At 42.6% G+C, this 15000-nt stretch overlaps 2 protein-coding genes across 3 annotated transcripts in view; both read right to left on the bottom strand.

The window, feature by feature from the left end:
* lrrfip1b (leucine rich repeat (in FLII) interacting protein 1b) overlaps positions 1-296 on the bottom strand; it is a gene marked incomplete at its 5' end in the record, with an annotated part of 22830 nt that extends 22534 nt beyond the window's left edge. Inside the window, one exon of the mRNA XM_079296329.1 lies at positions 207-296. Within this exon, the coding sequence (XP_079152455.1) occupies positions 207-296 (90 nt within the window). The remainder of the gene's footprint in view (positions 1-206) is intronic.
* A 1561-nt stretch (positions 297-1857) lies between these two features.
* The window catches only part of mlpha (melanophilin a), a gene marked incomplete at its 5' end in the record, with an annotated part of 15340 nt that continues 2197 nt past the window's right edge, over positions 1858-15000 (bottom strand). Inside the window, 14 exons of one of the 2 annotated variants that reach the window (XM_079296326.1) lie at positions 1858-2109; positions 2221-2263; positions 2587-2643; positions 2843-3004; positions 4344-4514; positions 5650-5868; positions 5949-6029; positions 6409-6602; positions 9671-9770; positions 9855-9938; positions 10031-10089; positions 10266-10310; positions 10668-10780; positions 10919-11140. In XM_079296326.1, coding sequence (XP_079152452.1) covers positions 2069-2109; positions 2221-2263; positions 2587-2643; positions 2843-3004; positions 4344-4514; positions 5650-5868; positions 5949-6029; positions 6409-6602; positions 9671-9770; positions 9855-9938; positions 10031-10089; positions 10266-10310; positions 10668-10780; positions 10919-11140 — 1591 coding nt within the window. In that variant the 3' untranslated portion in view covers positions 1858-2068. The remainder of the gene's footprint in view (positions 2110-2220; positions 2264-2586; positions 2644-2842; positions 3005-4343; positions 4515-5649; positions 5869-5948; positions 6030-6408; positions 6603-9670; positions 9771-9854; positions 9939-10030; positions 10090-10265; positions 10311-10667; positions 10781-10918; positions 11141-15000) is intronic. The other variant, XM_079296327.1, reaches the window with a different exon arrangement.

Genomic DNA, 15000 nt, shown 5'->3' with positions numbered 1-15000 from the left:
ATTTATTTATGCAGGTAATATTTCAACATTGTCTTAATTTAAAACTTGATATATACATATCTATCATTATTTTTTATTTGTTGATTGATTCATAATTTTTTGAATTTATAATAAAGTGTATTATTATTATTATTCATTCATAACTGTATCGATCATTCTCCATCAAACCTTCAAAATAAAACCAACATCCGGATCGGTGCTCTCACCTCTCGTGCGATCTGGTTCAGAGCCTCGTCCTCCGCGGTCTTCTTCTCCTGGTTCTGGACCCTCTTCCGACCCGGTCCCTGGGTCCCCATGGTGCCGGACCGGGTTTTACGTGGAGCCGAATTATCCACAGAGGTCTAATGTTTCTAAAGGACCCAAAAGCTGAAACCAGAGCGCGAGATGAAATTAAATAACTCGGTTTAAGGTTTAAATCCGGTGTTCCTCTGACGCGGTTCGGAGGTCACCTTCTCCCGGTTCCGTACACTCACGTCTCCATCGTTACCGGGGACAGAATGACCCACGAGCAGTCTCCTTTCATCCTGAATCACAAACACCCGGTGGCGAGGAGAGGAAGCACATCACAGGAAGCGGTCACTGATTAAAACGAGTGTTTCTGACGTTGTTCGTTCTAACGTCGTTCTGTCAGAGAGGACGTCGAGCCCGGAGCTAGCTTAGCGTTAGTTTAGCGTTAGCTAGCTTCCAACCGGTGGTGGTGGTGGTTGTTGTTGTTGATGTAAACGCATCCCGACACCACATTCCGCAGTGTGACAAGATACTCTTATTGTCGTGGGGTGCGGCGGATGTTCGCTGTCAAGCTACACGCGTTTAGATACGAACAGGAAGTTGCGGTTCAAAATAAAAGCTGACGATATTTAAAATATCTAAAATATTTTTTGTTCCTCACGTTATTTTATTTTTAATGATTGTAATAAAAGCTTAATAAGTGTGTCAAATATGTAAGGACATCAATAACTCATCCTCCTTTATTGACCAGAAAGACAAACAATGACACAGATCAATACTTTTAATCATCAATACAGTAAATACACATATATATATATATATATATATATATATATATATATATATATATATATATATATATATATATATATATATATATATATATATATATATATATATACACAGTATTTCCTGTCATCAAAATCGAACAATATATATCCAATAACTGATCAATAATCAGTTTACAATCAGAAGTCGATCCATCGACAGCAATACGAGTAAAGAGATTCTATTGTGTTTCTACTGACGGTACATTTTATTTTCGACGTTTAGTGATTATATAGAAGAGATCGAAGTTCAATGGTGCCAAATCTAAATAGATTTAAAAATGAAAAAAATAGTAAAATATCTTTGTTAAGTATTTTTATTTATTTCAGAAATTCAAATTGAATTCACAATTTTATTCGTTTAATTTACTGAAATCCAATTTTATTTTCGTACAATTTTAGAAATTATTAATATTGTCAAAAATATATTTTTAATTCAATTATTTTCAAAGATTTCGGTATTTTGTCGAGAAGTTCTAGGTTTTAAATGTAATTATAAAAACATTATTTTAGTTTGAATTGAGCTTAAATCTGCTTAAACTTTTTTCATATTTCTTAACTTGTAATTCTGAATTGTATAAATTTCTGTTTTTTATAGTTTTAATACTTCAGATAAATAATCTTTATTTTCTTTGAAACAAATAAATCTTTGAACTTTTAAATCTTTAGTTTTAATAGTTTAGTTCATTAATGTCTTGTGTAAAATGATCAATATTGTTTTTATAATAATGTAATCATTAATATTAAATCCAAAGTTCAAACTATTTCACGTTCAAAATAAAAAGAGAAAATGTGATTCTTCAATTATTATTTCTGTAACACTATTGTTTCATTTATTTAATTTTATCAGAATTTCAAACGTTCTGTTTTTTAAAGAGGATTTTTGTTTTCACATATTTTCTAAATATTTGACAGAAAAATAATCTAAAAGATGAATTTATTGTTAAAACATTTTTAATTCATCACTCAAAGAAGAATGTGATGATTCATCAGAAAGAAAAGAAGTTTGAGCTTCAGAACATGTTTGACCTCCGCTGAGCTCCGTTACTGCCTCCTGTCAACAACAACAATAATAACAGTTATTCTCTGTGTTCAGGACTTAAAACCATAACTTCAGTAAACGATAATAATTCATAACCATAATGTTTGTGATGTAAAAACTTACTGCAGAAATCTTGTGTTGCTTTTTTCCTCTGAGATCCAGAAACCTTTTGAATAAAAATAAAAATAATCAAATGACAAGCTCACAAAATATCAAAATAATCTCATAACAAATTATAATAACAATAAATATATAAATCCACCAGTTGTAATGAAATATACACCATACAGATCTTTTAATTGTAAGATCGTTTTCTTCTAATAATATATATGTTTTTAAATTAATATATATACATCATTTACATGAATATTTGGCTTCATGTTTTGAATGAAGTTATATCTAAAGAGAAAAGATACAAATATTCAAACTTTTCTGATATTCCTTTTTGTCACGATGAAAATCTTTTAATTGCGTTGAATAAAAACGAACCTTCTTCTTCGATCCGGCAGCGTTCAGAGCCGCGATCCTCGTCTCGATATCAGACGCCTGCACAAGAAATGTATTCATATTATTCTTAACATTAATGACACAGCCTCCCATAATTACAGCCTGTTTTACTCGAGCGTCTTTGTTCAACTCGTCCAGACTGTTTTTTAGTTTTTTCTGTACTTCTTCTCTTTGTTATGAGATCATCTTTTTGTGATCATTTTCATGTTAGATTTGAAAGATGATATTTTTTCCTTACCTCGCTCTCAGCGCTCTGGACTCGGGCGGCGGTCCGAGACACCACGTCCTCCAGCTCCGACAGCTCCGAGTCCGTCGCCCCCCCGAACCGAGTCTTGGCGCCCTTTTCGAGTCGTCGCAGCTTCATCTCGAGCTCGTAGGACTGACCGGCCGCCATGTACACCTGCACAGGTAACACCAGGAACACACCTGAGACGGAGCTAAGACACACCTCCACAAGCGGGAACAGGGCCGAGTATCGCTGACGGACTCTGACTGGGTTCACTGGGTTAATGAGTTCGTTTTATCATATTCATGAGGTCTTTTATCATATTCATGAGGTGTTTTATCATATCCATGAGGTGTTTTATCATATTCATGAGGTAGTTTTATCATATTCATGAGGTGTTTTAATATATTCGTGAGGTGTTTTATCATATTCATGAGGTAGTTTTATCATATTCATGAGGTAGTTTTATCATATTCATGAGGTGTTTTAATATATTCATTAGGTAGTTTTATCATATTCATGAGATGGTTTATCATATTCATGAGGTGTTGTATCACATTCATGAGGTAGTTTTTATCATATTCATGAGGTGTTTTATCATATTCATGAGGTAGTTTAATCATATTCATGAGATGGTTTATCATATTCATGAGGTGTTTTATCATATTCATGCAATGTTTTATCATATTCATGAGGTGTTTTATCATATTCATGCGATGTTTTATCATATTCATGCGATGTTTTATCATATTCATGAGGTGTTTTATCATAGTCATGCGATGTTTTATCATATTCATGAGGTGTTTATCATATTCATGAGGTGGGTTTATCATATTCATGAGGTGTTTTATCATATTCGTGTGATGTTTTATCATATTCATGAGGTGTTTTATCATATTCATGCGATGTTTTATCATATTCATGAGGTGTTTATCATATTCATGTGATGTTTTATCATATTCATGAGGTGGGTTTATCATATTCATGCGATGTTTTATCATATTCATGAGGTGTTTATCATATTCATGTGATGTTTTATCATATTCATGAGGTGGGTTTATCATATTCATGCGATGTTTTGTCATATTCATGAGATGGTTTATCATATTCATGCAATGTTTTATCATATTCATGAGGTGTTTTATCATATTCATGAGGTGTTTTATCATATTCATGTGATGTTTTATCATATTCATGCGATGTTTTATCATATTCATGCGATGTTTTATCATATTCATGCGATGTTTTATCATATTCATGAGATGACTTTAAATGTTATTTCATCAGAACTCTTCCACCCTCCTCTCAGTTAAAGTTTGGTTCCTGCTGGACCCGGACTGGACCCAGTGGTCCCAGTGTGCTCCACAGATACTCAGCCCTGTTTGAGACACAGCAGCCGGGAGATTTAAAGCCAGTCCAGACATTTCCTTCATGCTTCAGACGAGGCGGGAGGGTTTCGGCTTAGTTTGATCTTCACACAAAAAGAGGCGTGCAGTTCGTGTATGAAGCTTACATTTTCCTCAAGTTCCCTGAAAGCATCATCTGCCTGCTTAACGTCAGTCCCTACTAAGTGGGTTCTGTCGACCGGCTCTGACAGGCCGTACTCGACCATTGCGTTTTCTGTGGCGTTAATGGTTCTCAGGACCTCAGTGGTGAGGTCACAGAGGGCGGCAGCAGTCGATCTCTGAAAGCCATGTAGAGGGACAGATGTTAAGAGCTGCACAACACCTGATCCTGCAGCAGCTACCGGCCCGGACGCAGCGGTACCACCGGTAGAGTCCGGAGGGCAACTCTTTCTTAATGATAGAGCAGCCTCACTGAGTATAGTTTTACTTTTTAAAGTGACGACTGGGAAAAGAGACGACAACAGAACAGTCTCCTAAAGACGACGCTCTCAAACAACCAGACTGGGAATGTTCTCCCGGATTACGGTCACAGTTATAAACACAAAGGTATTGTTGTGAAACGAACCAAAACTTCCTGGTTAGGTTTACATAAGTATGTTTGTTACTTAAGTTACGTAACTGAAGTGAGGTCAACAGGTTACGTATGTTAAAATAGCTCAACGTTGACTTGTGGTTTCACACAGGACATGAACAGGGGTCTCCTGAGGGAACGTCTGTTTGGACTCTTCTGTCCTTGGATTTGATTGAACATCAAGAACAAACGTAATCTGGGAGACGATACAATTCCCTCAAAACTAGCTGACGATGCAGTTTAGTCTTACGAGGAAGTGACTGACTTCTCCCCTCCTGGTGAAATATGATTTGGTGAAACACGGCAGAAGAAGACGTGTGTGATCCAGGCAGGTAGCTGCTGACCTTCACATTTCCACAACCTGCTGAACGGTTACGAGCTAACGCAGCAGGCAGCCAGTTAGTGAGGAGCCTAAGGAAACAAATCTTTATCAGAATTACCAATCATCTTCTCTCATTCATCCATATCCTCTTGTATACGTGACGTGTGCTTCCAGATAGATCTCGGTTGGAGTGGAACTCTTCATAAAAAAGAATTTTAAATTGATTTAAATTTGATCAGATGACAGATTCTAAACGTGTTTTGGGGTGAAGCTGAGCCGTAACATGGAAGCATGCACCACAAATGGGATCCTGGACGTTTACAAAAGCATCCTACAAAACAGAAGAGTTGACGTTGTGTTCGATGAGTTCGATGAGATCCATCTCGCTCCAACAGCATAAGAACTTATATCAACGATCGAGAAGCTCATTCTTGGCCTCTAATGACTAAATGAGGTCTTTCTGAAACCTCCAGGTTCCCATTTGCTGTAAACTCCGCCCTGAAGTTGAATCCCCTCCTACCTTCTGAGCCTCGGTGGGCGTCTCGTCGCTGGATGAGCTCAGTTCTTTGTCCTTCAGAGAGTTCAGGTTCAGGACGCCGGCCAGACTTTTAGGCGCAGAAGACGTCTTCTTTCCGGCCTCTTCGTCCGACGACGCTCCCTTATCGCTCAGGTTCCCCGCCAGCTCGCTCAGCTTCCTCCTCAGCTTCTCCTCCTCGTAGTGACCGGACGGAGTCAACGTCTGCAGGAGGAAATGGATTTATTGATTAAAAAGAATCATATCAGGATATCAAATGAAAACATCACAGATTAAAGCATCACCTCGTCAGCAGGCGTCATCTTCTCCTCCAGGCGGTTCAGCAGACTCTCGATGGCCGACATGCGTTTGTTCAGCTCGTTCATCTAAATACAAATATCAAAGAAGAGATAAAAGATGATCACAATGTTTGATGATTGTTTGGTATTGTGCCGAATATTTTACATGATTTTGTTAATTCATATTTATATTACACTGTTTGTTTTGTTAAATCTTTGCACTATTGTTTAGTGAGTTCATTTTTTATATTATTCTATTTCATTGTATATATTGTGCACTTTTATGTTTGCATTTTTTATATTTCATATTTTTGTCCATCCATCCATCGATCCATCCGTCGTTCCAACCATCCGTCCGTCCGTCCGTCCATCTAGCCATCCATCCATCCATCTTCTTGTGGAAACTGTTTTTGTGACTATTAGTTTAGTTGTAGATGCTGATTGGTGATTGGCTGCTTTTCCTTACAGGCGGGGCTTGTCCCAGGTTCTCCTGAGACGAGGCTCTGCTGTTCCTGCGGCGGTGGGGGGGTTGCTGGTACACGGGGGGGAACCTCGGGAACTCGTCCTCATCAGAGGTGTCGACGTACTGCTGCCGAGCCACCGAGGAGCTGATCTTAGACAGAGAACGAGCCCGGACCATCCGGCTCTCTCCACTGTCATCTGACAACACAGGTAAACAGAGAGAGATAAACACACACAGGTAAACACACATAGGTGAATACAGTTGGTTGCCCCCTTAGCATGGCTCACCTTTACCTTATGTTTGCTATCACCTGCCTCACCTTCACCTCACCTTCATCTCACCTACACCTCACCTACACCTACACCTCACCTTCACCTCACCTACACTTCACCTTCACCTACACCTTCACCTCACCTACACCTCACCTTCACCTCACCTTCACCTCACCTACACCTTCACCTACACCTCACCTTCACCTCACCTACACCTCACCGTCGCCTCACCTTCACCTCACCTACACTTCACCTTCACCTCACCTACACTTCACCTTCACCTACACCTTCACCTTCACCTCACCTACACTTCACCTACACCTCACCTTCACCTCACCTACACCTCACCTACACCTCACCTTCACCTCACCTACACCTCACCTACACCTCACCTACACCTCACCTTCACCTTCACCTCACCTTCATCTCACCTACACCTCACCTACACCTTCACCTCACCTTCACCTCACCTTCACCTCACCTTCACCTCACCTACACCTCACCTACACCTGACCTTCACCTCACCTACACCTCACCTTCACCTCACCTACACCTTCACCTCACCTACACCTTCACCTCACCTACTCCTTCACCTCACCTACACCTCACCTACACCTCACCTTCACCTCACCTACACCTCACCTACACCTCACCTTCACCTTCACCTCACCTACACCTCACCTACACCTTCACCTCACCTTCACCTCACCTACACCTCACCTACACCTCACCTACACCTGACCTTCACCTCACCTACACCTCACCTTCACCTCACCTTCACCTCACCTACACCTCACCTACACCTCACCTACACCTGACCTTCACCTCACCTACACCTCACCTTCACCTCACCTACACCTTCACCTCACCTACACCTTCACCTCACCTACTCCTTCACCTCACCTACACCTCACCTACACCTCACCTTCACCTCACCTACACCTCACCTACACCTCACCTACACCTCACCTTCACCTTCACCTCACCTTCATCTCACCTACACCTCACCTACACCTTCACCTCACCTTCACCTCACCTTCACCTCACCTACACCTCACCTACACTTCACCTACACCTGACCTTCACCTCACCTACACCTCACCTTCATCTCACCTACACCTCACCTACACCTTCACCTCACCTTCACCTCACCGTCGCCTCACCTTCACCTCACCTACACTTCACCTACACCTTCACCTTCACCTCACCTACACCTCACCTACACCTCACCTTCACCTCACCTACACCTCACCTACACCTCACCTACACCTCACCTTCACCTCACCTTCATCTCACCTACACCTCACCTACACCTTCACCTCACCTTCACCTCACCTTCACCTCACCTACACCTCACCTACACCTCACCTACACCTGACCTTCACCTCACCTACACCTCACCTTCACCTCACCTACACCTTCACCTCACCTACACCTTCACCTCACCTACTCCTTCACCTACACCTCACCTTCACCTGACCTACACCTGACCTACACCTCACCTACACCTCACCTTCACCTCACCTTCATCTCACCTACACCTCACCTACACCTACACCTCACCTTCACCTCACCTACACTTCACCTTCACCTACACCTTCACCTCACCTACACCTCACCTTCACCTCACCTTCACCTCACCTTCACCTCACCTTCACCTCACCGTCGCCTCACCTACACCTCACCTACACCTCACCGTCGCCTCACCTTCACCTCACCTACACTTCACCTTCACCTCACCTTCACCTCACCTACACTTCACCTTCACCTTCACCTACACCTTCACCTCACCTACACCTCACCTACACCTCACCTTCACCTCACCTTCACCTCACCTACACCTCACCTACACCTCACCTTCACCTCACCTTCACCTTCACCTCACCTTCATCTCACCTACACCTCACCTACACCTTCACCTCACCTACACCTCACCTTCACCTCACCTACACCTCACCTACACCTCACCTACACCTGACCTTCACCTCACCTACACCTCACCTTCACCTTCACCTCACCTTCACCTCACCTACACCTTCACCTCACCTACTCCTTCACCTACACCTGACCTTCACCTGACCTACACCTGACCTACACCTCACCTACACCTCACCTTCACCTCACCTACACCTCACCTTCACCTCACCTTCACCTCACCTTCACCTCACCTACACCTCACCTACACCTGACCTACACCTGACCAACACCTCACCTTCACCTCACCTTCACCTCACCTACACCTGACCTTCACCTCACCTAAACCTCACCTACACTTCACCTACACCTTCACCTCACCTACACCTCACCTTCACCTCACCTACACCTTCACCTCACCTACACCTTCACCTAGACCTGACCTACACCTCACCTTCACCTCACCTACACCTCACCTTCACCTCACCTACACCTCACCTTCACCTCACCTTCACCTCACCTACACCTGACCTTCACCTCACCTACACCTTCACCTCACCTACACCTACACCTGACCTTCACCTCACCTAAACCTCACCTACACCTCACCTACACCTCACCTACACCTCACCTACACCTCACCTACACCTGACCTTCACCTCACCTACACCTCACCTTCACCTCACCTACACCTTCACCTCACCTACACCTTCACCTCACCTACTCCTTCACCTACACCTCACCTTCACCTGACCTACACCTGACCTACACCTCACCTACACCTCACCTTCACCTCACCTTCATCTCACCTACACCTCACCTACACCTCACCTTCACCTCACCTACACTTCACCTTCACCTACACCTGACCTACACCTCACCTTCACCTCACCTTCACCTCACCTTCACCTCACCTTCACCTCACCTTCACCTCACCTCACCTTCACCTTCACCTCACCTACACCTCACCTACACCTCACCTTCACCTCACCTACACCTTCACCTCACCTATACCTCACCTTCACCTGACCTTCACCTGACCTTCACCTCACCTACACCGTGTGTATTTGTACACATACCAGGTCTCATGGCGTATCGGTCCAGACTCTTCCTGCGGTTCGCTCGTTGGTTGTACACGTCGTAGTCCACATCATTCCTGTAGCCTCGATCCTCCACAATCTGCTCCACAAAACACAGAGAAGCTCTTTCACATGATTCCATATTAATGTTAGTCATGACTGAATTAACGTGTTGCTGTCGTACAGACGGTCGCAGCGAATACGGGAAATATTCTTCGGGGTCGAAATCCAACAGATGAACAGAGAGCAGACGTTTGCTCTTCCTCATCTGAAACAAGAAGAAGAAACGAAGAGCTTCAAATCTGAAGCTTCACGTCTGATTAAAAAATATCAACGTTTTTATTTTTAGGTTCGTGTTACCACTTTGTAGCGCTGAACCTCCGCTTCTCCGTGGTCGTCCTCCATCCCGTTATACACATCTACAGGTACAAATACAATAATGATGCACATCTACAGGTACAAATACAATAATGATACACATCTACAGGTACAAATACAATAATGATACACATCTACAGGTACAAATACAATAATGATACACATCTACAGGTACAAATACAATAATTATACACATCTACAGGTCATGTCGACTCACTGCTGCGGACGTCTGGCATACTCTGAGTGTCGTCATCACGACCACCTGAAGAAGAAACACAAGAGATCTCATGATATTATATATTATATTATTATTATAATAATCATTTTTCAATATTTACACAAATATATAGAAATAAATAATCCATGCTTCCTATATTCAATAGAGTACATACAACTAGTATCTAATGAACAAGTGAATATCTGCGGTTTCTTATTTAACATCATTTGATTTTAAATATTGTTTCCCCAAATGTTCATTTGATTTATAAAACAATTACAACTACAGTACACCTTTTTCTTAATATAATTTACAAACAAAGGAATCCTAACTTAAAAATCATTTCAATGAAAGAGTCAGCTGGTCTCAGATCAGCTGACAGGCGTGTGATGTCACACTCACCGTCTCCGTTCAGCCTCTTGTACAGTGACCTCATCACCTTCGCGCTGCCGAAGCGCTTGAAGCGATTCCTGACGTTGTCGTGGTACCAACCCACAGTACCGATCTTCAGCACCCTGCAGGAGTACACGGCAAACGCTTCATGAGTACACAGCAAATACTTCATGTACACACAGTATATCTACTACCAGAAGTGAGCCCATACGTTCCTTACCTACGCTGTCAGGACTCAGACCTACCTGTGTGTGACTCACCTGGTCATGCGGCAGTTTTCACACACCCAGCCGTGCTCCTTCTTGTTGTAGCGGCTGCAGGACTTGCAGGAGTACATGTGGCAGTCCAGACACTGACGCTTACTGTTGACCAGGAACTTAAAGGGCTGCAGGCATCGGATACAGTGAGACTCGGACAGCTGACTCTGAGACCCCAGCAGCTCTCGCTTTGTGTCTTCCTTCTGGATTTGAGTCTTCAAATCACTGCGACAACCAGAGGAGAAGAAGAGCAACAGGAAGTGTTCCACGATATGGCTTGTCTTGGGGATGCACCAGAGGTGGAACAATAACATGTAAAGGTCCATAAATGTTTTTATGATTGGAAATCATAAAAACGGTACATCTACTACCAGAACTACGGTACATCTACTACCAGAACTACGGTACATCTACCACCAGAACTACGGTACATCTACTACCAGAACTACGGTACATCTACTACCAGAACTACGGTACATCTACTACCAGAACTACGGTACATCTACTACCAGAACTACGGTACATCTACTACCAGAACTACGGTACATCTACTACCAGAACTACGGTACATCTACTACCAGAACTACGGTACATCTACTACCAGAACTACGGTACATCTACCACCAGAACTACGGTACATCTACTACCAGAACTACGGTACATCTACTACCAGAACTACGGTACATCTACTACCAGAACTACGGTACATCTACTACCAGAACTACGGTACATCTACTACCAGAACTACGGTACATCTACTACCAGAACTACGGTACATCTACTACCAGAACTACGGTACATCTACTACCAGAACTACGGTACATCTACTACCAGAACTACGGTACATCTACTACCAGAACTACAGTACATCTACTACCAGAACTACAGTACTTCTACTACCAGAACTACAGTACTTCTACTACAGACATCATATTAATACAGACATATTAATGCAGACATCATATTAATGCAGACATCATATTAATGCAGACATCATATGAAGTGTAGCACCAGGGACAGAAACACACTGGACCACCGCTGCACTGTCATAAAGGACACATATCGCTCAGTACCCCGTGCAGCTCTGGAATCTCTGATCACCGTCTGGTTTATCTTCTCCGACCTACAGGCAGAAACTAAAATCTGCAAAGCTTGAGGTGAAGACTGTGACGAGATGGACCAACGAGTCAAAGCTGGAGCTCCAGTCCTGCTTGACACTGTGACATCATACATCAGTCTTTGAGGACGTGTGTGTGCCGACTAAAACCTTCTGCACGTTCAACAACAATAAACCTGGTTCACTGAGAAACTCAGGCAGCTTCATCGGGCCAAGGAGGAGGCCTACAGAGGTGGGGACAGGATCCTGTACAACCAGACCAGGAACACACAGACGAGGGAGATCATAGTCCGGGAGCCAAAGCCTGATTTTTTGATGAACCTTGTTTTGTCGGATAAAGTTTTTTTTTTTTCTGTTTCTTGTAGCTTAGGGGTACCTCTTCAAAATCCAGGAGGGTGCTCGGTGATATCCCTTGAGCATTTTGAGATATTAACCCTTTCATGGCCAAATCACTAAAATCACACAAAAACCAAGATTCATGACATTTCATGCAATATATTGAAGTAACAAATCAAATTAGCTTTTTCTAGTGTTTATTCATACAAAGGGTGATGTAAAAATGTCTTGCACTACAAATCTATGAATATTAACCCTTTCAGGCCATGCCAGCAAAACCGTTTTGGTAGCAGGAGTTATTTTCAACATTACACAACTTGAATGAAACTTTAGTGACTTCCTTTTTTTTTTACAATGTTTATTTTGATTTTAGAAATTTAAGACATAACAAGACAATAAGGACAAAATACAATACCAATACCAAACAGAATAACACTCAAAAACAACAGCAGTAACTTCCTGGTTAGGACACATCTTGCAGTCTGGTATTAGGATCTTGAGCATCCTACCATGAAACATGCACAGAACATTGTGCATGGCAAACCATGCTCTTTACAGCTGCATTTCTTGGAGTTGCAAGGGGTGTTACTCTTGCAGCCACATCGGATCATCTTTAGAATATAGTCTGGCACAAGTTTGGTGTCCTCTGGTAGGTGGGTTGGAATTAGTGACCTGTTGCATTTGTCTTTCTTCCATCCAAATTCCTCCGGGTTCTGTACTATTGACTGATTCATATTGAGGTTTCGCCACAGGTATGCTTGGAAGTGGGCCCTCTTAACATTTTCAACGAATGCTTCCTTTGTTGGAGGTAGAGCAGCTAGATTAGGTGCAGACATGTGGCCTTTCCCATTCTTTTTTCCCCAGACAAGTAGCCTTGTGTGCGACATGTCTGTGCTCTCTGTTACGCCATAACAGGCTGAGATAAAGGCAGTGGCTTGATTAAGGACTTGCTGGAATGGTGCATCCAAATTGCCAATGGCCGATAGGTCGTAACCAGCTTTCAGGGCTTTGATGACAGAGCCTTTCCCCACCCCGTAGTAAGACGCTACAGTGTCACATCCCGAAATGGCATGGGCTGGTAAAAGATGTTCAACAATTTGTGTCTGCTTGGCCAGTGTTGACTTGATGTCCACTATTACTCTTTCCTTTCGTGGGGATTCCATGATGAGGGGTACATCCAGCCTTGCCTCATGGTAATGGTGAAGGAGTAGGACAAACACATCTGTATCATCTGAAACCACAGTGATTTGATGGGCTTCTCCAGCACACCTCAGGACCTGTTGGACAATGATGGTGTCAGCTTCTTCTTGTTGATTTTCTAGATCATATCGGGTCAACTTTTCTTCCATGCTGATCTCGATGGGACATGGGTCCTCACCTGTCACCACCAACTTGTGTTTTTTTGTGCTCTGTAGATGGAATAGCCTGTCTTTGCTCAGTTCATCACATAGTAATCTGTTCAGCTGTTTCTTGTTTTCAATGGAGGACAGGACAACCTTCTGAGCCGGTAGCTTGGTTGTTAGGAGAAGATGATGTTTCTTGATGACCAATGTCTCCCTGACATCTCTAGTGACGGACTTGATGCTGTAGTCGTAGTATCTGTCAAAGATAAGGTAGACATCACTCTCTAGCAGGTATGAAGTTAGCCGTGCCTTGACATTCTTGATGAAATCAGCTACAGTGCCATCAGCTGGCCAGTGAATGGTCCAAAGAAGCGCTGACCCATCAATGACAGTGATGTCTGCATCACCGGCTTTCCTCTTTGAGACTTCCACCTGGAGTGACTTCTTCAATGTGGACTTGCCTTTGCAAAGTCGCATTCCTTCCTCTGTAAACATGGCAGTTGGGACTGGTGCCAGCTCGTAGGCAAGAACATCCTTCACGTCAACACTGCGGTCACTGGAGAACAGTGCGATGACCCTTGAGTAGAAGTAACACTCCTCAGGCACTGGATCCATAACCAACTCTGTAAATAAAATGTTAAAATTTGTTAATATATAAAAAAGGGTTTATACATTTCCCTGTGTGATTTTCACTAAAATGTTGTCTCGATCAGCAGACTTACTCAATTGAACAGCTTGTTATTCTCTTCGCAGGTGAACCTCCAACAGAACACTTCTGAATCCATAACCAATCTCACTGCCAGCTTTTACAGTGTTTTTACCTTGTTTTTTGATGGCAGCTGTTGTAAGCAGTGACCAGTTGTAAACAAAAAATGGTCTTAAACGAAGCACATGGCTGTCTTGTAATTGGAAAAAAACAAAAATGTGACAATACAGGCATACACAGACACAATGCACTCACTATATGAATTAACTGAGTGTTTTTAGCTTGTAATAATCACTGTAGGCAACAAATTATATGCATTTAAATCAAGTATATTGCATGAAATATCATAAATCTAGTTTTTGCATGATTTTGGGCAAGAAGGGGTTAATATCTGAAAATGCTCAAGGGATATCACCGAGCACCCTCTTGTATTTTGAATACGTATCCCTAAGCTACAAGAAACAGCAAAGAAAAAAACTTTATCCGACAAAACAAGGTTCGACCCCACGGCTCCCGGACTATCAGGGCAGGTCAGAGGACAAGTTTTCAGCCAACGACCCCTCGTCAGTTTGGAGAGGCCTGG

This window comes from Melanostigma gelatinosum (genome assembly GCF_949748355.1).
Source record: "Melanostigma gelatinosum genome assembly, chromosome: 24".
NCBI lineage: Eukaryota > Metazoa > Chordata > Actinopteri > Perciformes > Zoarcidae > Melanostigma > Melanostigma gelatinosum.
The sequence above is the reverse complement of the archived record's forward strand: the minus strand, read 5'-3'. Positions and strand labels throughout refer to the sequence as shown.